A 22,937-nucleotide genomic window follows, 5' to 3' on the forward strand; every position below is an offset into this window, starting at 1 on the left:
GGGCCCAAGCAGAGGGGGGTGGGGGGCGGGGCTGAGAGGATCTATTGGCTGTCACAAGTTACAGCAGCAATCACAGTGGTGATAAAGTAGCAGCATTTAAAAAGGGGGAGCATTTATTCAACTAGTCCTCAGTCACAAGCTCAATAAATGAATCCGTCCTAGGGGCGCACATCTGTTATGACTACAGTAATAGCTAAATGCCAAAACATTGTTTCCGGATGCGTCTCTGCGCAGTGTACACTCCACGGCAGTGCACTTTTTTTCTGATTCCACGAATTCCTCAAGGTGCCTATTTTTGGGTCCGGCCCAGAGGCAGCGTGCTTGCGCTGCTCTGTGAGGCATGCTGTATTCCCTCAGTGGGCTTTGAACACGCCCACAGCTTTTTTTCTTGGTTGCGTGGTATGCCTTTACAAATTGCATTGTTTTTGTTGGTGAATAGTGTACATTTGTCACACCTCGTTGCTGTTTTGTTTCGACCCTTGCGACGGACCCCTGCTACGTGGATCCTTTCACTGTGGGCCTTATGTTTTGTTTCACTGCGCTACTTACTCTTTCTGCTTGCTGGTGCACAGCGCTGCTTCTAGTTTACTTAATCTCCCCCTTCTTCCTCCCACCCCTCACAGCTTGTTTTTTGAGGTGTCGTTGTGATTGCGCCTTAAAGAGGAAGTGTGCACTGCTCTTAGTCCACGTCTTGGTCCACCGCTCTCTATGCAGCACTGCGCCTTCCTGTTCTGAATGGCGCTGTCCAAAGCACTGGTTTCCGCTGTCTGCCCTGACTAACAACTCGTAAAATCCAGAAAAATGCTCTCCCTCTTGCAACCTGCACTGTTTATTAATTCGTCTACCCTTCCTGCTCTCCCTTTCGCACGTCTGGCAGCTAGGGAGAAAGTGTACTACTTGGTTTTGCAGCTGCTGGTAGGCCAGATTCCTCCTTAATCAGCCAGTCTCTTCCCTGGGGTAGTTCAATTCTATCCAGCTGTTCCAGCTAAGCCCCAAACTTTCTCCTCTTCCTGTTCTCGTTCCCTCCACCCCCTAACTCCTTGACACCCCAGCTAATTTGCACTTTCTATTCCAATGTGCCTTGTTGACCATGTTGTCGGCACTTAGCTTGCAGTTTTCCTTCCTACAGGCTTCTGCGGCTGGGAAGCTGAACGACTGGCAAGAAGTGCTATGTTATTCGCAGAGCCTGTAGTTCTTGATTGTGATGCTGCTGGTGGACATTGCCAGATTCAGATGCTTGGTCCGAAAGAAAGACTTTCAGTGCTTCTTTAGCAGCTATGGCAGACTCTTGGAGGTAGACATGAAGAACAGTCGGGTTAAAGGTAATAGAAGGCATATGTGTGCATTTATTTGGGTGTCAACAAGTAGTGTTTTAGCTGAGTTATAAGCAGTATACATTGCACATGGATGCCGTGAACTATGTCTGTTAACTCTTGAACTGTAGTTGACTGTCAAAAAAAGCTGTTTTTATCATTTAGGGGTTTTGGTATTGAAAAAATGTGCACGTGGTGTTTTAATCGGCATGTGCAGATGGTCGAAAGTGGTTTTATTTTGACAGGTTCTGCTCTCGTTGCCTCCATTTCGTTAGTCGTATTTTGTTGTGTAACCACGTCTTGTGAGGGCGTGAGTGGCACGTGATTTGACATTACTACCATGCAGCATGCATGTGTTTAATGAAACCAGACTGGGTTGCTTCTACATGCCCTCTGCAGTTTCCATCCCAGGTGGTGAGCTCGGGCAGGCAGTTTGTGGGTTTATTGCATGTTCTCCTGTCGATTGTTACAATTCGGTGTCTGTCTAGACTAGGTCAAAATGTGAGACCCTGTTCCTTTTTCTTTCTTTCTATTTTCCAAGTGAAGTTCTTGGGTTGTAGCATAGTTCAGGAAAGCAGGTTTAGCTGGGACACTCAAACTGCTTAAGAGGGCCCTTTTCATGTAGCAGCCTCCTGGCTTCCACCTGAAGCAGGCAGTTTACTACTTCCATCTATAGTTGCTCTACTGCTGCTCTGGGCATATAACGTGAGGCACTGGGCATTGCTGTCAAACTTGTTTTAAGTACTAAAACGTGGCAGTGAATGTTCAGCGAGTAGTCTTCAACTGATGGCAAGTCACTTTCACTGGAAGGTGGATCGCAAGATGTATACCGTAAAAAATAAATAGTCTTTTTTGACGTGGCTAATGCAGTTGTCCAATCGCTCCTGATTTTGACAGTCTATTAGACCCAGTAGCTGTTGGATTCTGTATGTAAGCTACTCCTGGCAGCTTCCTTTAATTGTAGCTTTTCTTGTGAAGAATGACTAAAGATGTTAGAACCGTCGCTCAGATCCCAGCGAATGGTGGGTTTACCTCCAAGTGTAAGCAGGAACCCGGTTGTCAACTCTTGGCATATTTTAGGGGAGTGCTTTGTTTTCATTCCGATGATGGGGCCTTGTGCAGTGAGTGGCAGCTGAATCTTCAGACGTTAACCAGGTCATGTGACATAATTCAAAGTTTAAAGGAGAAACAAGATTTCTTTTTACTCTTTAGATGTTTAATAATAAGTTACATGTGGGAGGTGATTGCACTTAATGTACATATTCTAATCTGTGGGGAAAATACACTAACAACGTAATTCAAAATATTATACACATCTAGTCGCAGATTCCTTAACTTTTTTTTATCCTCCCCGGACTCCAGTCTGGATCCGGCCATTTTTCAGTAGTACCACTGTGCGTCGGGGGATGGCGTACGGCTCCGCAATGATGTCTACTCTGGTCATGACTTTAGTGGAGCCCTACAAGTCCCCTCTGGCGCGCTGATGTCAGTTTCTTCTTTTCCACGCTGTAACGCGAATCCAGGGAAGCGGTTCCTCTGGTCGATTATTTTTATTTGGACAGAGGATTGTGGCTCCTGCCAGAAGCTTAAACCGAATTTGTTGAAGGAGCAGCATTGAAGTTGATGGCAGCGCATATGTAACGGTGCTCAAAGGCTTCCCAGTGTCTGTCTTTGTCTTCCCGGGAAGAGCATTTGCATGGTTGATCTAGGAGCCGAAGCCGCTCCTCTGGAGGAAGTCGTTCTCCAGGGAAGTCAAACGGGAAGGGGCGGTTGAAGTCGTGGCATTCTCGGACTTTACCATGTGGAGACTCTGCCTCCCCTGGCTCCTCCCGCTCTGATTGAGGAGGCCATACGCGACTCCGCACTGCGTCTCCCCATGTTTCCAGGAGCTGGGCCGTCAATGGCCCAGATGAGGTAAAATTATGATTCCTTGCACCTCCTCTTTGGGACCCCATCTCCCTCTGGAACGGCTCTAGGCCTCAAAAAGTTGAGTGGGGTGCCGTCGGAGGATTTGTCCTCCAATGTGTGGGCCATCTGAGGCAAAGGATTGGCGCCGGTCGGCTGACATCGCTTTGGCGTAGGCTCACGGTCCTTAGGGAACTTTGCCTACAACGCCGGTCATTGACCAACTGATCAGACATTGACGTCAGCGCTTCCGGTCGAAGGTGCCTCTCCTTCTCTAGTCGACGTCGTGATGGCCCCACTTCGGCGCCGCATGACGTTATATGCATAGTCTGCTATACAACCTGAGGGGGGTTGTACAGTTTGTGGCCCCTTTTCAGGAAGAGTCGTTCGGAGGTCCATCTGTGTTCACTAGGGCAGGACTCCTTCAGCCCAATTCGAACACCAATGTGTTTCAAATGGAGGAGTGCTGGTATACAGCTCTCGGTGAGGCTAATGGGTTAGATTAATCTCCAGCTTTGGGGTTGCTTTCTCCCCCTAGTCTTGCTATAGAGGCAAGTTCCTCCTTCGCAGTCATGCTGAGGAAAGTGGCTGCCGTTTTAGACTTGTCACTGCCCATGGCGCAGAGGTCTTCAGACCCTTTGTTTCGCAATCTTTTGCCAGGGGCAGACTACAGAAGAGCCGGTTTCATATAGTGATGCCCTAGTTGACTTTTTGTTAGGTGCTTGGCCCAAGCCTGAGTCTGTGGACTGTAGTATTGCACGTAGGCATCTGCCTGCACCTGGGGACCCAGTTTGCCTGCATGGACAGCCTTCCATTCATGGCCTTGTGACTCAGGCTGCAACGTCTTCACAAGATGTAGATTCTACTCCTAACTCCTCTGGATAAGGATTCTAGGGGTCGTGATGTTTGTTATTACGTCTTCTAAATATTGTGGTATCGCTAAAATCTAAATTAATCTATTTTATTGAAGGAGGTTGTTAGACCTGTCAGCCCTTTGGGTGGTCCCTCCTCATCATTATTTATTTTGTCCCATTTTTGCCTCAAACCCTGTTATAATTTTTCCTTTTTGGGAACCACCAAACTTTTTAGTGTTGCTGCAGATTCAGGGAGCCATTTTATCTACCCCTGGAACTTCTGTCTGAGGGCCTGGAGTACAAAATGGTGGCCACCTGTGACATCACCAGCACCCACTGGAACCTACTATAACCTTCTGCAACATTCTGGAGCCCTGTGACAGTTGGAGGCGGTTTAGAATGTTGGGAAGCTAAGACAGAGAGTTGGCAGTTGGAGCTGGCAGTTGGCACCTGACTGGTGAAGAGTGAGCAGCAGAAACCTGAAGGAGGAAGGAGTGAGGCAGCAGGGGTGGAAACTTGTGCCTGGAGTGGGGTCCATAAACCCACCCTTGATACTAGTCCCTACTGACCGAGCCCAGCCTGAAGCCCTGTGTGGGAAGAAGCAAGAAAAACCATCTTAAGGACCTGGACAGCAGGAACAGGCCTTAGAATCCAAGAACAGCAAGATCCTGACCTGGATACTGGTTTCCCTGGAGTCCGACGTCGAGTAGCCTGGAGACCTGGAGCCCGAGGTGGAGAAGCGGCGCAGACTGGAAAAGCAGACGTCGTACCCGGAGCCGCCAGAGGTCGAGAGAGGGCGCCGACGGAGGTCGTAGAGAGTACCAGAGGTTGAGGAGGAAGTCACCTGAGGTCGAGTGAGCGGCGTCGACGGGGGAGTGAAGTCCGCCCTCCGGAGTCGCCGGAGACCGAGGTGAAGCGTGCCGGAGGTCGGGAGTGGAGGTCGCACTCCGGAGACGCCGGAACCTGAGGAGAGGAGCACCGGAGGTCGGGAGTGGGGATCGCACTCCGGAGCCGCCGGAAGTCGACATCGAGCCAAGGCCGGCCGACGTCATCGAACCTGAGGTCGCCATCGGACCGGAGCCGCCCGAAGTCGACATCGAGCCAAGACTGCCCGACGCCATCGAATCGGAGGTCGAGATCGAGCCGAGGCCGCCGACATCGATCCGGAACTGCCTACCGGCGTCGTCAAGAACTGACATTGTGCCGAGGCCGCCGACATCGAACCGGAACCGCCTCACGGCGTCGACACGACTCCAGCGGCGTCAGAGCTTCAGAAAAAGGGCAGTAAGTGGAATAGAGGGCGCCTAAGGCCCTGTGGAATCCTGAGAGACTACCCTAGGGGTTAGAGAGGTGCTGGAACCAGCTTGACTGTGCCAGGGGTGAGCTGAGACTAATTCAGAGAGGTTGTGTAGAGTGAGAGAGCCAGGTCTCTAGTATTTCCCCCCCCCCCCCCCCCCCCCCTTGATCTACCTCAGTTTAGGCCTCAGCCTTGTCCAAGCCAGGGAGTAGACACCCTCAAGCCTTCCACATCACCACAAGCTGTGCCTGGGCCAAATCAGCCCATAGAAATCTAAATGTGATCTGATGCTATAAGTGTCACTGTCAGCTTTTAATTATTTATTGAGAGCACTGTATTTATTGTATTTAACCTATTTATTGCTCCACTGTATTTATTGTTCCACAGTATTTGTCGCACAATATTTATTGGTTTGCAGTATTTATTGCCTCAGAATATTTAATTGCCTGTATGTTCTGCACTTATATTTATGCCTTAATTATTTATGATCACCCCTATTTATTGAATCATTAAGCCAGTATTTATTTGACCTGCACTATTTAAAAAGCCTTGTATATTGTGATTGTGTTATTATTTCTTATCAGCAACTAAGAGAAAGAAGATAAACAGATATTTTCATAATTTTTACGGTGTAGAGTCGTTTTTGGAACGGATGCACGCATGGTTATTGTATGGGTATGTCGTATGCTTAGTACGGTGCCTGATTCCTGACCACTCGAGCCAAGCTACCACTGTATGTCCTGGAAAGACCCCGTTACCACCAACCCTTTCCGGTGTGGGAGTGGGGTATTTCCAACTTAATTGGTGTTCAGTGGTGGGATTGAGCTGTGCCTACGTATACAGTACAATAATGTCCTTGATCAGAGCATAACACGCTTTCTCATATATGCGATCTATATTTTAACACCAATTAAATATGGGTGCACTCTTAAGAGCAGCGTGGCCTTCGGAACATTATCTGTGAAATTTATGATTCATGTTATTAGCATTATATTATCTTGCCTTTTATGAATCCGTTCTTGTCAAATGTAAAAAATGTTTAAACCTTTGCATTTTTCGGTCCCATTTTGGGGTCGTGTGTGTGTGTATGTATGTATATATATGTATATATGTGTGTGTGTGTGTGTGTGTGTGTATATATATATATATATATCTCTAATATAAAATCCTTGTAGGTATCTTTTTGTATTTCCATTATTGAAGATCCTTATTAAATACGAAGTCTGTATGTCACAGCACACCATTTAACTATGGCGCTGACTACTTTGCACTCTTTGGGTCCAAATTATTTATATATATATATATAGGCATTTTACATGCAAAACGGACTTTGCTGTTTACGTTTTGACTTGTACATGTGGAAAAAAGTATGTGGGTAGCACCATCCACCCGGTGCACGTATGTATTTTACAACACCTTAGAGCAATTACACACAATGACCCCCACGTATCCCGTTGCCAGACACATTAATGCATTCCACAAAGGCAAAGCAGAAGATCTCTCCTTCTATGTGGTAGATAGCATCCCCAAAAACCCGAGGGGCGGCAATAGACAACTAGCACTTAGGAGATTGGAATCCCGCTACATCATTCTGTATAATCCCTAATGGAATGAATGCAGATGAAGCACTGACCGTACACCTTTAATTCTGTCTCTCGCTGTCGTTCCCGTCCTTACTCTGTAATTCTGTCACGTTCTATCCACACTCCCCTCTCACTCAGTACTATGTATTGTTTTTTACGTTTCTCTGTGCTTCTGAAACTCTTTGCAGCCCTCCTGTTTTCTTTAGATTTCTTCCTTTCCTTATCTACGTCCTATTTTGACTTTATTTACCTTTGCCCTAGGGAGCGCTTTTTATTCACAAACCATTGTCTTAAGTTTTGACTGTCTTCGCATTAGGTCCTTTACATCTTAGCCCACTTGGGCAAGATTTCTCTACTTTCCACCTACCCGTTAACTAGTCCAATCACATTTACAGACTCTCTCTGTCCTGTTATGTTTACACTTGTTATCGCATAACCCTTCTCTCCCATCCTGTGGATGTCTCTGATCCCTTTGTTCACTTGAACCACAGAGACCTAGGTGGGGAACCATCCATCAGAGTCCGTCTCTCTTTTCGGGTTATTTTTCTGGGTAGTTTTCTTTAATTATTTTCTACACCGACACCACGATTTTACTCACAGACAGTGCCAAACTCTCCTGGCTCCCTTAGGCACTCCTGTGTTTCTTCTATGTCCACATCTGTGACCAGGACGTTGCAACATACGAGCAGTTATTTGCTAATCCTTCCCGCTATCTTTATTTACTTTCTATTATGGATGTATGTATGCCATTAATATATACGTCTTGTGCTTGTATTCCCTATTCTTCTTTGTATTTTATTTCAGCATTATTGTTAAGCTATATTATGTTTTTTCTGCCATGTCATGCCGATATTCAATGCTATGGTTGTCTATGTCTATGATGACATAGTTGAAGTTGCCCTGACAACTGCACAGAAACGTACTTGTGTGTCACAACAGTGTGTTTTAACGTAGTGAACAAGGCGGCTTGCCGTCGAAACGCGTCTTGCTTTTTGCTTGGATTAAACTCTACTTTGTTGCCATTACTTCACGGAGTCTGTGCCTGACTGTACTTCACGGAGTCTGTGCCTGACTGTTTTGCTACCGCCAGGATTGGGATTATATAATGTGTGTATATATATATATATATATATATATATATATATATATATATATATATATATATATATATATACGCACCCACTTTGCGGTCGTCATTTCTATAACAACGATTGGATTGCAATCCTTGTATGTTTCGTTTTGCACTTTTATTCTAGAGGATCCTTTTTAAATATGAAGTCTGTATGTCAAAGCACACCATTCAAATATGGCGCGGATTACTGTGTGCGTAATCATGTGACCCTTACAATTGAAAGGATAGACGGCCTACAAGGGTTGAGTCTCCTATTTAAGCAGTGGAGAAATGGCGCACCTGTTTAAACGTCAAAATAAAGCTTTAGTGCTTGGACCGCGATCTTCGAAACTTTCAAGGTAAAATTGGTTGCGGCGTTTCGTTTTACGGGGTTATTTGGTAATGGGTTGTAGTTGTATTCACTTATCTTTTATTCCGCAGAAGGTCGGGGTACAAATAGTACACCATTATCATCTGACTGGTGACTTAATAGTAAAGATTTGGAATAAGTTGGGTTAGACTTGTGGCTAGTTGAGTATGTTATATAGGTTTGTACTAAACTTTTAGTTGGTGTAAGGCGCATATTTAACGCACTATATTCACCTGTTTATTGTCCTATGCAGTAAATACTTTATATCTCCGCATATATCTTGTGGCGAGTAGAGTTTGTTTATATTATGTACGGGCATTCCATCTTCATGCGGGATGTATCTTACTCCGCTGGCCCGGGTGTACATATATTATGACCATTGGACCAGTGACCAAGTGATATAAGTTTTGTATAAATTATTCCCAACCGGCAGTTATTAGAGATTGCAATGCAGGCTTATAATAATGTTGCAGTTGGCGGATTGTTGAGGTGCGGGCGATGCGCCATGCTTATGGGACTGGTGGCCAGTCGTGTCGCTGCTCGCTGTCTATGGTTGGGAGCAATTATTGTACAGGCTTGTGTTATAATTGACGTTTTTGAGTCAAACTTCTTTCAAATTAAGTGTCCGATTATGGTGTTGCTGTTTAGTAATTATTAGTGGGAACCTTCTGTCTTATACTTTACTTATTTTTATTCTTATCAGGAAAATTGGCCACTACTTAGGCCCTCGCTAAGGTAAGACGATCGCTATTCTCACTGTTGCCCGTTATCTTGAATTATGTGAAAACTTAGTTTTATGCTTAAACTTTATGTTCCAATCATTATTTGGACATTGATGCTATGGCTTATACTGTACGTATACCATATAAATGAATTGATTTACTTCATGCCAAGCGGCGTTGTGGACTTTTGTCTTTTTTGACTAGGATTAGGACTTGGGTCTTATACTTGACATATTTACTGACCGTGGAATACTGAAGAAAATTACTGTTGATCTTAAGTCACGGAACCCTGGTCTTTTTACAATGAATTTTTGTTCTATCTAAGTGGCTATTTTATTCTCGGACACGTGAAGATATATTCGGTGAGACCCTGTACTGATCTTTGTGGACATTTTTGTAGTACAATTAATACGAGTTATAACATTCTGAAATCTGTCTTCTCAACTTTTTCTTTTTAAATTAATTTTTTCCACATTTGTTTTAGATTTACACTTTCTTTTGTTTTTTGTTTTCATATTGTGTTGTATTCTTCTACACACTTTTACTTTTCTACATATATTTTTCACCTTTTGATCTTTGTTCTCATCCTTTGTTGTGGCATGGAAAAACTGTTTTTTTCTTCTCTTCTTTCTATTTTATTATTATTTAACACCGTGATATTTATATGTATACATGGTTTAAACACTGTCTATTAAGTGTTTTTTATTTATTGTCTTTACCATATTATTTACCTAATGATTTAATGATTATATGTAATATATATGTTATATGTTTATATTTGTTGTATTTTGTTTGTATTTTACATGTGGCAGTTGTACTTGTTGTATTTATGTATTCTTTTCAGCCCTGATGAAGTTCCATTAGGAACGAAACGCGTTGGCTGATGTCCAAGATTTTAAATTGAAAAAATATTAAAGAATATATTTTGGAATATATCCGAAGTAATCTGACTTCATCTTGGTGCACCGTCCTTTTCTTCAATTCCAACTGGTGCTGAAGCCTTGGTTTGCACAGTTGTTCATCAAAGTGGTGCCTTGCTCTTACCCTGCGCTGGCCTTTCTGTTGTAGCCTCCTGGTACTTTGGTGACGACTGATGCTGTTCCTCATCTTCTCTGATTGTTGTTCTGGTTTTTTTCGCACACTGTTCCCATGCTCTCCTCAGTTTTGTCCTGATGGCTCCGTGCTGTGGCACGGAAAAGTTCCCCGAAGCAAACGGACGTCAGGGTGGGTCTTATGTAACCTCACTGACGTCACGCCCGCAGAAGACATTAGGGCGGAGTCGCGTGATACACCCCAGGGCGCGCAGAGCTGCTGGGCAAGAAAGTTTTCCGGGTCCAGTCTCACACCTGGGGATAATTCTACGTTAAGGAATCTGCTGCTAGAATTGTTCCGCAGGTAAGTTGTACTTACGTTCATTTCTCTCATATACACCTACACACACTTCCGACAAACTCCAAATGACAAAGCGAGCACTCCAGGATGCGTGTGAAAAATACTAATTGATTTGTTACACTGAACTCAGCCTCTACAGCGCTTTTCGGCTTTAAACAGCCTTTATCAAGGCGAACAAGCCCCAAGTACTCGCAGGCAATGAACACTGAGGAAATACTAAGTGTTGCCACACGTTGGCACAACTTCACTAACCTCCGTACATCCAAAGTGTGTATCTCACTATTCATTTTGTGCAATTAAAAAACTGTCCAACTTGATTACAGTGCACCAATTCCTATTCCCGATTATGCAGCATCATTTTCATTCCATTACACACAAGAGGGTGAATCATAAACCTAAACATTTACACAAAAATGAAAATATTGATAAATAAGCAAATTAATTTAACCAGACTTCCACTTAGTGGACTTAACGGTTATGGCCCAAAGCGGCTAATTTTCATAAACGACTTGCGTACATTTATATTCAGTGACATTGTCGTCAAACAGATTTGACCTATGTAAAACCTATTGATTACATTTGGAGGCTCAAATCCTCTCATATTCCAGAATTAAATAATTGATCCAGATGTAAGTATGGTTTGATTTGATTTTATAATTTTATATAGCGCTGAATCACCACGAGGGGTATCCCTGCGCTTGCAACAGCGGGCTATCTTGAACTAGAAAAGATACGTTTTCATCAACTTTCTGAAACGGTGAAGGGGCATTTCCGTACGAAGGTATTTGGGAAGACTGTTCCAAAACACAGGAGCCAGATACGAAAAAGCCCTGCCACCAGAGCGGGCTTTATTTATTCTAGGAACAGAATTTTTTTAGATCCTGATCTAAGTGAAGATATAGGACTATACCCTATACCCTATGGTGGGCACGTGCCGGTTTCTTACCTTAGTTATGTAAGATAATGATACTTTAGCATATACCAATTATCAAATCACGATCAGGGGGTTATTATGGTATAAATGATTCACCTGTCCAACTTGGTCTCCATGGCCCAGGTACGCATGTCCATTTCATGTGCATACAAGTTGTTTTAGTCCATGTAGAGCCCCAGCTGGCCTAATCCACAGATTTATCAACAGGCAATCCCCACCCCACCTCACCTCCATGATACTTTGACTAGCCACACCAGTGGATACAGCTTCAAAATGCAATATTTTTCCATATTTGTTTCGTATACGGTCAAAAGGGTAGAGTAATGAGATAAACTTACTAGGCCCTGAATGGGTACAAAGTGTAGTGTATGAATACAGACACAAGAGGAGAGGGCAAGCTCAGTATACATGGTATTTATCCCAACTGCACTTCCTGTTCCTCCTCCTTATTTAGCCCAAAAGGGAATTTTGGATTCAAATCCAAAATATACTTTGAATCTAGCGGTCTTACTCATTTCACCCGATCTCCAACTCGTAGGTTATTATCTACTCTATCAATCGCATAGAACCCCAATCTAGACACGTCACTATCATGTGCGTGTGAGAAATATCTTGCCACTGGGTACACAATCGAAATTCCTGATCACACGGTGTTCCAGGATGTGCTTTCTGGGGAGGGATGATGGTGCTACCCACAAATGAGTGAACATTGACACAGAAGACTGTAAATACAGAAACCAGATGCACAGATTAATCACTGCCTTTATTTCCCTGTTGTGACCCTCCAGATATAAAGAATCCTGTAGTATTAGCCACGTGTCTGCAGGCCTTATGATAACCGTGTCTATTACATTTAGTCAGCCGTGTTGACAGTTTGGGACCCTGTATCATAGCCATGTGTGAGGTAATCCCACCCCCCCCCCCAGTGGTCCACTCCTATATGTAATGGAGGGCTTTGATTGCAATTCTGAGCCTTTCAATGTATCTTTATTCAAAGTGTCCCAATGTTTACTCATTAAGTTATTAATCCTACTAGAGGAGGAATTGTACGTCTTAATGAAACTTGTACATGAATCTTTGGAGTTTCTGTCCTCGTTGAAATATAATAGTTGGTCCGTTGTAACTGCAGTTACCCTCTTTTCGGCCAAATATAATACCATGGCCATATATCCCCTGTTCTGGAATCTTTGCGTAGTGATTTTCTAACGTCAGTATCTGTGCTACATGCTGAAGTCGTAGTATTTATGTATAGGTGATACTATAAAACAAGTTCTAGGGATTGTGACTGCTGTAGTGTAACACACATTTGCCTTGCAATGTATGGTGGCATGTACTCTCCCACTTTCCACCCACAGCCTAACATTTTAAAAATCTGTTTCTTTGGTACTTCAAGTGGTGGTAAACCATAGGTTATAAGGATTGTTATTCTGAAACCCATGGGCTTTCTCACGGGGGCCTTTCCAAAGCTATAACAAATTGTGGCTATAGGGAGTAAATTCAACACATTCTGCATGTATTCTTGGCTGTCCTCCACCCAGACCAACTGCTCCTCCCATCAGCCCATCACAAGATTTGCTAAGCTGTGGGCGAACCATGTGCCCATTGCGGTCCCGACATTCTGGCGATAGAAGACCCCATCATGGAGATGGTTTTTTTTCTTCTTCTTTCGAACAGTATTGTATCATACTGAGAAATGTCTTGGTTTTCTTGAACATAACAAAACCTAATTTTGAGGGAGTTTTCACATGCTTGCACCACCCAGTGCATGGTCAGTACCGGTGTACATGGACATGACACTCATCGTGATTATCCCACTCCACGTTATGTATTTTACTCAAATCTCCACGCTCCCTGCAGTATGCTAGCAAAGCTTTAAAGGGGGAAAGGAAGAAGTCTGTGTAAATCGCCATATTTTCTAGAAAGCCTTGATTCGAGCAAACCGTTGGTCTCCCCAGAGGATTGGTGGCACTTTTGTGCACTTTGGGTAACATACAAAACTCCGGACACTTGGATGATTCTTTCTTAAAGCTGTACTCGTCATAATCGACCCAGCCCCTCCCATCATAGTGCCATTCAATAAGGCATCCTGGTAATGGATTGCAGCCCTGTATGCTTCTCGGGTGAATCTCATAGCATTTAACCTGTATGAGCTGTTTGATGATCTCTTGCTTATAAATAGCCGCATCCATTACCCCAGCATTCCCTTCCCTTATCAGAGAGCTTTATAACTAATATATATTGTTTCATTATCTGTTTAAAATCTGACGTTTTCACCTAACGATAATGTCACTATACCCTTTGCTTTTTTTCTTCTGAACACATATATCAGGGTAACTTGAATTATGCTGCATAGTACAGCACATTTGTTATAGTATTTCGTAATTTATACACATGAAAGCTGTCTGGGCAAAAATTACACCTTCCTTTAGACTGCTTGATTGATGGGAGCAGAAAACTGCCGCTGTGCACTGACACTGCTGGTGCTTTGAGTTGTGGTTGCCTGAATTTACATTTAGTACAGATGTATGCTGGTGCACATGTATTTTTAGGTCTTGCCTGAGGATGTGCATGTGCTGTCCCTTGTGAGATCTTTTGTTAAATTAAAGGGAACTTACCATTGGTTGGCTTCACTTAGTGACTCCTTTTCTTCTCATGGGTCAGCGAGTACCAGTTTCATTTTCTCTCCATGTGCCATGCCAAGAACTGATTAATCTCCTTGTTAATGTCTTAATGCTGCTTGCTCTCAAATTGAAACACTTTTGACTCTATAGCCATGAACTTAGTCAATGTTTAAAAGCTCCAGGGCAGTACTATAGCAACAGACTTTGTTTAAAATGTTTTTTTAATTTCATGCCACTTTATCTTTTTATTAGAATAGTTCATGTAATAGCAGGAAGAGGCACAGCAGAGTAAACCTGCAAACACTTTAGCCAAAGAAGGTAGTTTATGCCATACCTTACTGTATAATACCATATACAACCGGCCAAACCATACTTACTATACACTGACAGGCTACCCCATACTAAACAGTGGCAGGCAGTACTATACCATGCCGCACCATGTTCTATAATGACAACACACCATACCATGCTGCGACAGGTTATCCAACATTATACAATAAAAGTCCAAACCATACAAGACAATAACTGCATACTATACAGTGGCAGGTCATACCTTATAATATAGTGAGGGGCCTTAACATACCTTATTATAATGTACAACAGGCCAGACCATAGCATGCCACACTATACAATGACAGGCTATACCAGAAAATACCACCCAATGTATGTTATAATACTGTACCATATCGTACAATAACAGACAATATTACACTATACAATGACAGAACATACTATACCATACAATAACAGACCATACTATACAATAAAAGCCCCATACCATATTGTACAGTAACAAGCTAAAATATAGCATAACCTATTATACGATAAGCCATATCATACAATAACAAGTCGTACCATACCATATGACCGGCTATTTCATAGATGGTGTATGTACAATGACAGGCCGTGCTAAAGCAAATGGATCTCATATCGGCGAAACCTATTCGTTTTGCCAATGCTTGTTTTGGGCTGTTAGTCGAACTTTAAAGAAAATTGCTTTGTCAGGCTACCAGTGGGGCACTGATTTGTTATGAGAATTATTAGGCCTTGTTTGATAAATTGGTACTAAAACTGGCAGTTGTGAGGTTCAGTGGATTTTGGAGATTCTATGGCTATAGTTATTTTCCAAATTTTATGGATTCACAACATTTGCCGCAAAATTTGCAGATTTTACCAAAATGTTTGTCTCAAATGGGTAAACTTAATACTGATAAAATGCTGCAGAATTTGCATTTTTCCTAAATCACTTAGCTAATTTATTAAGATGGTGTGTAGGTCAGTTTATTTATTACTATGCTATTGTTTGAGGGGAAAAAAGGCTTGTTGCTTAGGTTTTGTTCTAGAATCACTTGACACAAGCTAGCTGGGTCCAAACACACAGCATACGTCAGATTGGTACATTGCACAGATTGAACTCCTTTAGTTCTGGATCTGGTTGCATACTACTTTTCATAACTGCTGCACGAGAACCTATCAGCATGCCATAAACCATACATGCAGATGTGCAGTGTTACTTGCTTTTTTTTTTTTCCTTCATGTTTTTTCCAACCGTTGTTGAGGCGTGGCTGCAATCATGACTCATGCTAGGCTTTATCTCTTCCCACACAACTATGGTATTAGCACATACTCTGTATACTACATACATATGTATATAAACCGGGAAAATAAATGTTGCACAATAACGTTGTTTGAAAGTGTACTAATAGTCACTCTCGTATTACAGTGCAAAGTTTCCTCTCCATGTTACCCTTAGTCTTCTCACATCAGCTAAGCTGTATTGATGGCTTTATTCTATTCTTAGATCACTTTACAGGTGACAACTGGCCCATACTCATATCTAGTTTTTCTTATTACACATATTTACTGTACATACAACCCATAGAGTAATATACTATTTATTTCCATTGTTGAGGGAGGAAAGGGGAAATTTGACCCACACAAGACTTCATCTCCTGTGAATATGGGAATTAACTACCTGCAACATACGGTTGCCAACTTTATAACTATATATGTTATATTCTGTCTTAATGTGTAATGGTTGAGGCAAGTTAAACTTGTGTGTGAATATCTTTTTTATTTATTTTTTTAATGCGTGACGTGGGCTCCAGTCTTGTTTCTGGTTTGTCAAGTGAGCTTCACACCGCTTAGTGGATTATTGCGCGTGTAAGTGTTCTGGATACTCATTGAATGCAACTTTTCGCTGTGTGAGTGCCAGAATTTTAATGCCCTGATTTCTCTCAATTGATGATACAACATCCATTTATAACTTTGACCTTTTTGTGGGGCCCTTTTTTTGCACCATTTGAGCTATTGGGTGTTCTGTAGAATATTCCCTCCTAAAAGCGCTCAAAAACTGATCAAAAGGATTGTTTAAGCCATGAAATCATTGCCCAGTGTTGACTATACTCGAGCAGGCTCTTCAAAACGTGGTAATCTTTAGTCAGTCAAAGGACATGACAAGTGCAACTATAACCGCAAGTGTCATTATTGCTCTGCTATAAATATGTAGCTCGTTAAAATGTTCAAGTGAAGGCACAGGATGTCTTGTACATCTTTGTTTATTGAATTTGTTTGGGGTTCTCCATCTTCCTTTCTCTTTACAATTCTCAGGAGCAATGAGAATCTGTTGTGCTTTTAACTTGTTTTTTGCTGTTTTACTTCGTATGAATTAAATGCATATTCTTTTATTTCTTTGACAGAAATGAGCCGTCAGACTGCTACTGCACTTCCCACAGGTACTTCAAAGTGTACACCATCTCAAAGGGTTCCAGCTCTTACTGGCACGACCGCGTCCAACAATGACTTGGCCAGTCTCTTCGAGTGTCCTGTGTGTTTCGACTATGTCTTGCCTCCAATTCTTCAGTGTCAGAGTGGCCATTTGGTTTGTAGCAACTGTCGACCGAAACTTACATGTTGTCCAACTTGCCGTGGCCCTTTGGGATCAATTCGTAATTTGGCTATGGAAAAAGTTGCCAATTCTGTTTTGTTTCCATGTAAATATGCCTCTTCTGGATGTGAGGTGACCTTGCCCCATACAGAGAAAGCTGATCATGAAGAGCTCTGCGAGTTCAGGCCCTACTCCTGTCCTTGCCCTGGTGCTTCCTGCAAGTGGCAAGGTTCCTTGGATGCTGTAATGCCACACCTTATGCATCAGCATAAGTCTATAACAACGTTACAAGGAGAAGATATTGTTTTTCTTGCTACAGACATTAATCTTCCTGGTGCAGTCGACTGGGTTATGATGCAGTCTTGTTTTGGCTTTCATTTCATGTTGGTATTGGAGAAACAGGAGAAATATGACGGACATCAGCAATTCTTTGCCATTGTTCAGCTTATAGGAACACGCAAACAAGCTGAAAATTTTGCTTATCGATTGGAACTTAATGGTCATAGGCGACGATTGACTTGGGAAGCAACTCCTCGATCAATTCATGAAGGAATTGCAACGGCCATTATGAATAGTGACTGTCTAGTTTTTGATACTAGCATTGCACAACTTTTTGCAGAAAATGGCAACTTGGGCATCAACGTGACAATATCCATGTGCTGAAATGGGAGTCCTTTTTTTTCCTTTCAGGCCAGTGTTTAACTGCTTTCATTTAAGGCAACCGACGCAAAGTTAACCGTTAATGAAACTTACTGCCAGACGCAAACTATTTTACTAGATCGTTTGGTGTATGAAGGGTAATAAAGGTAAGACGGTTAAAGTACAGGAACCAGTTGCATGTAGTAACACTAATATATTTAAATCGACAGTAAACCACTGAAATATATATATTGCTCTAAATATATATATAAATATATGTACCCTGAGATGGGCATCTTTTGTATTAAAAAGGTCTGAATCTTAAAATGATGTAAAATAGTTCTGCAATGTGTTTGTAGATTGTACAGTGTAAAGGATGCTGTTATGTGCGTTTTTTATTTTTCCCCCTTGACAAGCCATTATGAGTGGTCTCTAACCATTTGCTTCTTTTTTTTGTAATTCACTACATAGTATTTGCTGCTGTTTTGTGTAAAATCTGTGTATTTCTAATTTGTATTAACTTCTAGTTTTTCATCAGTAAATTTGACTTGTCTAATGCAGGTTTTTCACACAAGGATTTGTTCTTTGTACCTCGTAATCAACTATATCTTGTGGTGAAGTCTAATCTTCTTTTCATTTGATACCTTTCAGTCTCATTTTTCTAAATTAAGTTATTTGTGAAAGTTTGAGCATCTAGGGCAGATAAATTGCTACAACGAAACTAAATTGATGGTCCATACTTTTTTTTTCTTTTTTTAAAGTGATCTATTGTCTGCAAACACAACTTAAAACAATTGTGCAGAAGTGTTAAAAAATATGTTCTGGCATGTTTGCAAAGAGGTTTAGTAAGATTTAAATTATAGCTGTGTTCCTCTATCAATTGCTTTGCAGTACAAGTCGTTGCTTTCCACATTTCTTGAATCAAAAATCAAGTCTCAAAAGTGAGATGTTAATACATCTTTTATATTTGTCATTAAAGTAATACCTGTCAAACTACCTCTCTTAGCTTTGAGTTATTTACTACAACGTAGTTTTTACAATATTCAGTTCTATAGCCAGAGTCCTAAAGACTTTTCATTACAATAACTTTAAAAAACAGTTTAAAGCGACACTATGCTGATTAAAAACACAGCAACAGTTCTTCGGATTTGCTATTTTGATTGAAATTGCCACCCTTTTTGTTAGCACGTTGCATATTGAGTTTGCCTTGGTATATAACTAATAATGCAATTCTAATTGTTGTTTTAAATGTTTATCGTTTTTTCTAAGTGGATCGAAGATTAGAGAAGTTTTTTTTTAAATATATATTTTTTTGAAGTCTAGTATGGTTGGAATTTCATTTTACCTAGCCTTTGTCTAGATCTTGTTTCCCAAGGTATTTTTCTGAACCCTCCACAGGCACAAGCTTTTAATTATGACTGTTCATGGTCTACCAGACCAGCAATTAGTTTACCATTTTGTATGATTAATTCAATAGATTTTCATGAATGTTGATTTTATTTACTTTTCTACGTTCTATTGTATTGGCTGGTGTGCAAAGAACCAAAGGTTTGTACAGGGATTGATCTTAAGCTGTAAAAAAAAATAAAGCTAGTTTTACATATTTAACTAAAAATGAAGTACATTCTTACTGTATTGTTACTAAACAGTCAGCTGTTAGCTACCAGTGGTTGCTATTCTTTTGTATTAAAACAAAACTTTCAAATTACTTTGCAGTAAATTTGAGTTTTCTAAGAATTTCAGATTCTTTGTAAAAAATACCACGGTTCTGCAGAACCTATGGTGCTATTCTCTTCAACCTAATTGGTTTTGCCAAAGGTATTCTCTTTAAAAAAAGAAGTTGAGAGATTCAGGACTCGCAGTGCACTACCACCCCTTTCTCCCCTCCCCTCCCCCCCCCCCCCCCCCCCCGGCACCCCCCACCCGAGCTTTTGTGGGTCTTTTTAAACCTGTGTTTGGCAGGTTGCAAATGAGGAGGATAAATCTAATGCACATTCTTACATTTAATTTTTTTAAAAATGTTGTGCCCTAAGTTTTAAGAGTATAGTCCTTCAGGGATTTTCCAGGGCATATTTTTTTCCATCATTTGCTGCAAGCTGATGAGGCTTTTTCCATTGAAAACTCTACATATATGATTAAAGAACTTGAAATCACATCCGGTCACAGTTGGTGCTTCCTTATGTATTTGCACAATTCTGCGTCTCGCACGCGGTCAGTGATGCAGATATTGGGATTAACATGAGGGAAATGGACTTCATAGTATTCGCATACTGTCAACTTCAGCATGAAGACCTACCACATCAGAACATAGACTTGACCACGTTGATTATTCTGAATTTGGGAACTATAAACTAATGGGTGAAAAGGTATTTTGAATTCTGGAATTATATCAAATGTTTCCTTAACTACAACAAGGGGAATAGATGGGCTTTGTACATGTTTGGGATGTGTACCAGTTGCCCCAAAACACAAGAAAGTTTAACATACGTTTTGTCATTCATAACACTTTCAATGTGCTGTCTTTCTGCCCAAGATCAGCCCGGTTTTTTTTTTTTTTTTTTTTAAGCATGGTAGTGGTAGCTATGTATATTTGGAAGAATTAATAATTGTTTCTTCATGGGTGGACCCAATTTATGTAAACTAAAAAAACAAACATCTGTGAGCGCTGAGGGATTCAAGCAAATCAAAATGCATCATTTGGAAGTGAAAAGTTTTCCATCCTGAAATGCAGCAGGGTTGATAAGACCTAAAATGCCTAACACTGCAGGGATGATCCCATGTGTGTTAACTTCATCCAACATTGTCCTAGTTCCTAATTGCACAGGAGTGTCTGTTGAACCAATGGAGTTTGCTGTTAGAGAATTGGAATATGTTGACTGCTACTGTGACAAGTCACCATAGCTTGAAACTAGGGAAAACCTATCTGACTAATATTTAAATCGCAAACAATAGTCCAGGATGTCTTTAGGTTGAGGAGCATTCTTCCGAAACCAAGCACAAGGCAGATTGTCTTACATGGAAGCTCCTTCGCCAGTATGCTTGAGCCTAGGACAATTCATCTGTCGGATTATTCCCTAGCATCATTGGTCAGCAAATAGATACTGATTCCCAGAGACTGTAAACTGTATATGAACGCCTGACTGTGTATTACCTCAACAAAAATAGATGAATGTGATTAAGATTACTTTTCGGAGCCTCAAACTATGGAACTGGCTTGCGGCAGGACTATTATAGAAGATTAACTGGGCCATAAGAGACTAAATGCTTGGGGGGAGGGGGGGGGGGTGGAGATTAGGAATCATCATTGAGCCATCCACAACAGGACCGATTTGCCGACTACCCATCTGGAGATCTTGAACAAGAATGTCTGGTAAAATCACTATGATCTGCTCGGTGAGAAATGTTCCTAATATTTTTCCATTCATTTTACATGTCAAAAGTGATGATCAGGCTAACACCAGCTCGAAGTGTCCACCGCAATGGCATTTTTTCATAACTGCTTCACCTATGGGACGAGCCACTCTAACTTCTGTGTAGACCGAACTCTTGACTGTCACTCTGGGACAAGATCTTGCACTACAGCTTGATGTAGAAACTTGTCAGCCTTTTGACTGAATTAATCAAGCATGTTCATTTTAATCTTGCTTCTGATAACCTTTACAACCTCTAGGACTGAACTTCATTTTGCAAGAGTCTTCACTTCAAGTGGCAGAGGTTCTGCATATGGTGCATTGAGAAGGTAACTTCACAATTTTTCACTAGAGTAGGACTTTAATCAAACCTCTTCACCAAACGTGGATGCTAAATTTCCAAGTGTGTTTTTTTTTTCTACGATCTACATTTATTTGAAGCCAAAAATGGGGATGAAAAGTGCAACTATAACCAAGTGTCATTACACAACTTTAAAAATGTAGCTCTTTAAAATGTTCAAGTGAAGGCACAGGATGTTTTGCAGGATGTTTTGTAAATCTTCAGAGTTTTACCTTGCATGAATATTGTGTGTATGTGTGTGTGTGTGTGTATGTGTGTGTATATATATATATATATATATATATATATATATATATTCCCCTCATGCTGCTGCAGCACAAGGAGTTGCACTCAGGATTTTAAATTGGCGAAAAAATATTTATTTGACTTTGACGCGTTTCAACAACCCAGTCTGTCAAAAAGTCATACAGTGACCCGGAAGTGGGAATAACCTTTAAAACACTTCCTGTGAATTAGTAGACATAGAAAACGGAGTACATTTCGGTTGATACCCTAGTCATTTTCAACAAAAGACAGACTTTCAAAATTATTTTTAGAAAATCAGTACAAGATATCACATACATTCAAATTAACATTCAAAATTAATAAGAATGTGGCAGACATGCATTTTGAGCGTAAATAAGAAAAAACACCAATGCAGCCACCTGAAACGCATAAAACACAAAATGCCAAGTGGCAGAGATAAAGTGATATAGTATCAAAGGCCATTCTTTGCTTACTTTTCATTACTATTATCTCATGTGCTTTTGAAGTTACGTGCTGGGGCTCAACTAACAAATGAGAAAAACTTCTTCATTTTTTTTGGTAAGTGCCAAAGATCGTAAATGAAGACCAGACTTATGTCTAAAACAGGAAGGGTAAGACTACTCTATCCATCCCACTGCGGGTCTCTTACGGTGAACGAAAAATCACACTACGTGTATATAATAAGCGGTATAGTCCAGGAGGATAAGGGATAAATTTGGCCAATATTGCTATGGGTGGGGCAGCCGCTCCTACCATAAAGGCCATCAATAAATAAAATTGTGTTATTACAAAGAATAATCGGCGTTCTTAGGACATGTGAGGAGAAAAGTCAAAAACAAAAAGAGGAAGAAGAAGAAAAAAGGAAAAGGAAGAAAGAAACAAAGAAGGGAATAATGTCCATTTTTGTTGTTTATAATTTTTGTTATTGTTCTCAGCGGGGGACATCAGCTAGGCAAAGTTGCCGATATATTAATTACAAGCAACAAAGATGTCAAGTTTTATCTATGTCAGCCACAAAATATATGTATATATAATATGACAATCCTGCTAGCCTAGATGTACATGAAGGTCCTCCTCGTGATTAAGCCCTCCCGGGGTCTTGCTGCAGAGTTTGATAATGTATTCAGATTCTAGGCGTTGCAATTGACGTTCCCGATCTCCTCCTCTAGGATTCACAGGGACCCTGTCAATACCAAAAAATGTGATTTTAGTATTGATATCTTTGATGTTAGCATGCATTAGATCACAATGTTTTCCTATTGCATACGACATGTCGCCATTTTTGACTGCAC

The 22,937-nt window shown here is 41.2% G+C and overlaps 1 protein-coding gene across 2 annotated transcripts in view; it reads left to right on the forward strand.

The window, feature by feature from the left end:
* The window catches only part of SIAH1 (siah E3 ubiquitin protein ligase 1), a 55,548-nt gene extending 36,305 nt beyond the window's left edge, over nucleotides 1-19,243 (forward strand). For both annotated transcript variants that reach the window (XM_085636758.1, XM_085636757.1), the window contains exon 2: nucleotides 16,802-19,243. In XM_085636758.1, the coding sequence (XP_085492884.1) occupies nucleotides 16,804-17,652 (849 nt within the window). In that variant the 5' untranslated portion in view covers nucleotides 16,802-16,803 and the 3' untranslated portion in view covers nucleotides 17,653-19,243. The remainder of the gene's footprint in view (nucleotides 1-16,801) is intronic.
* Nucleotides 19,244-22,937: the final 3,694 nt, after the last annotated feature.

This window comes from Triturus cristatus, chromosome 12, assembly GCF_964204655.1.
Source record: "Triturus cristatus chromosome 12, aTriCri1.1, whole genome shotgun sequence".
In the NCBI taxonomy this organism is placed as follows: Eukaryota; Metazoa; Chordata; class Amphibia; order Caudata; family Salamandridae; genus Triturus; species Triturus cristatus.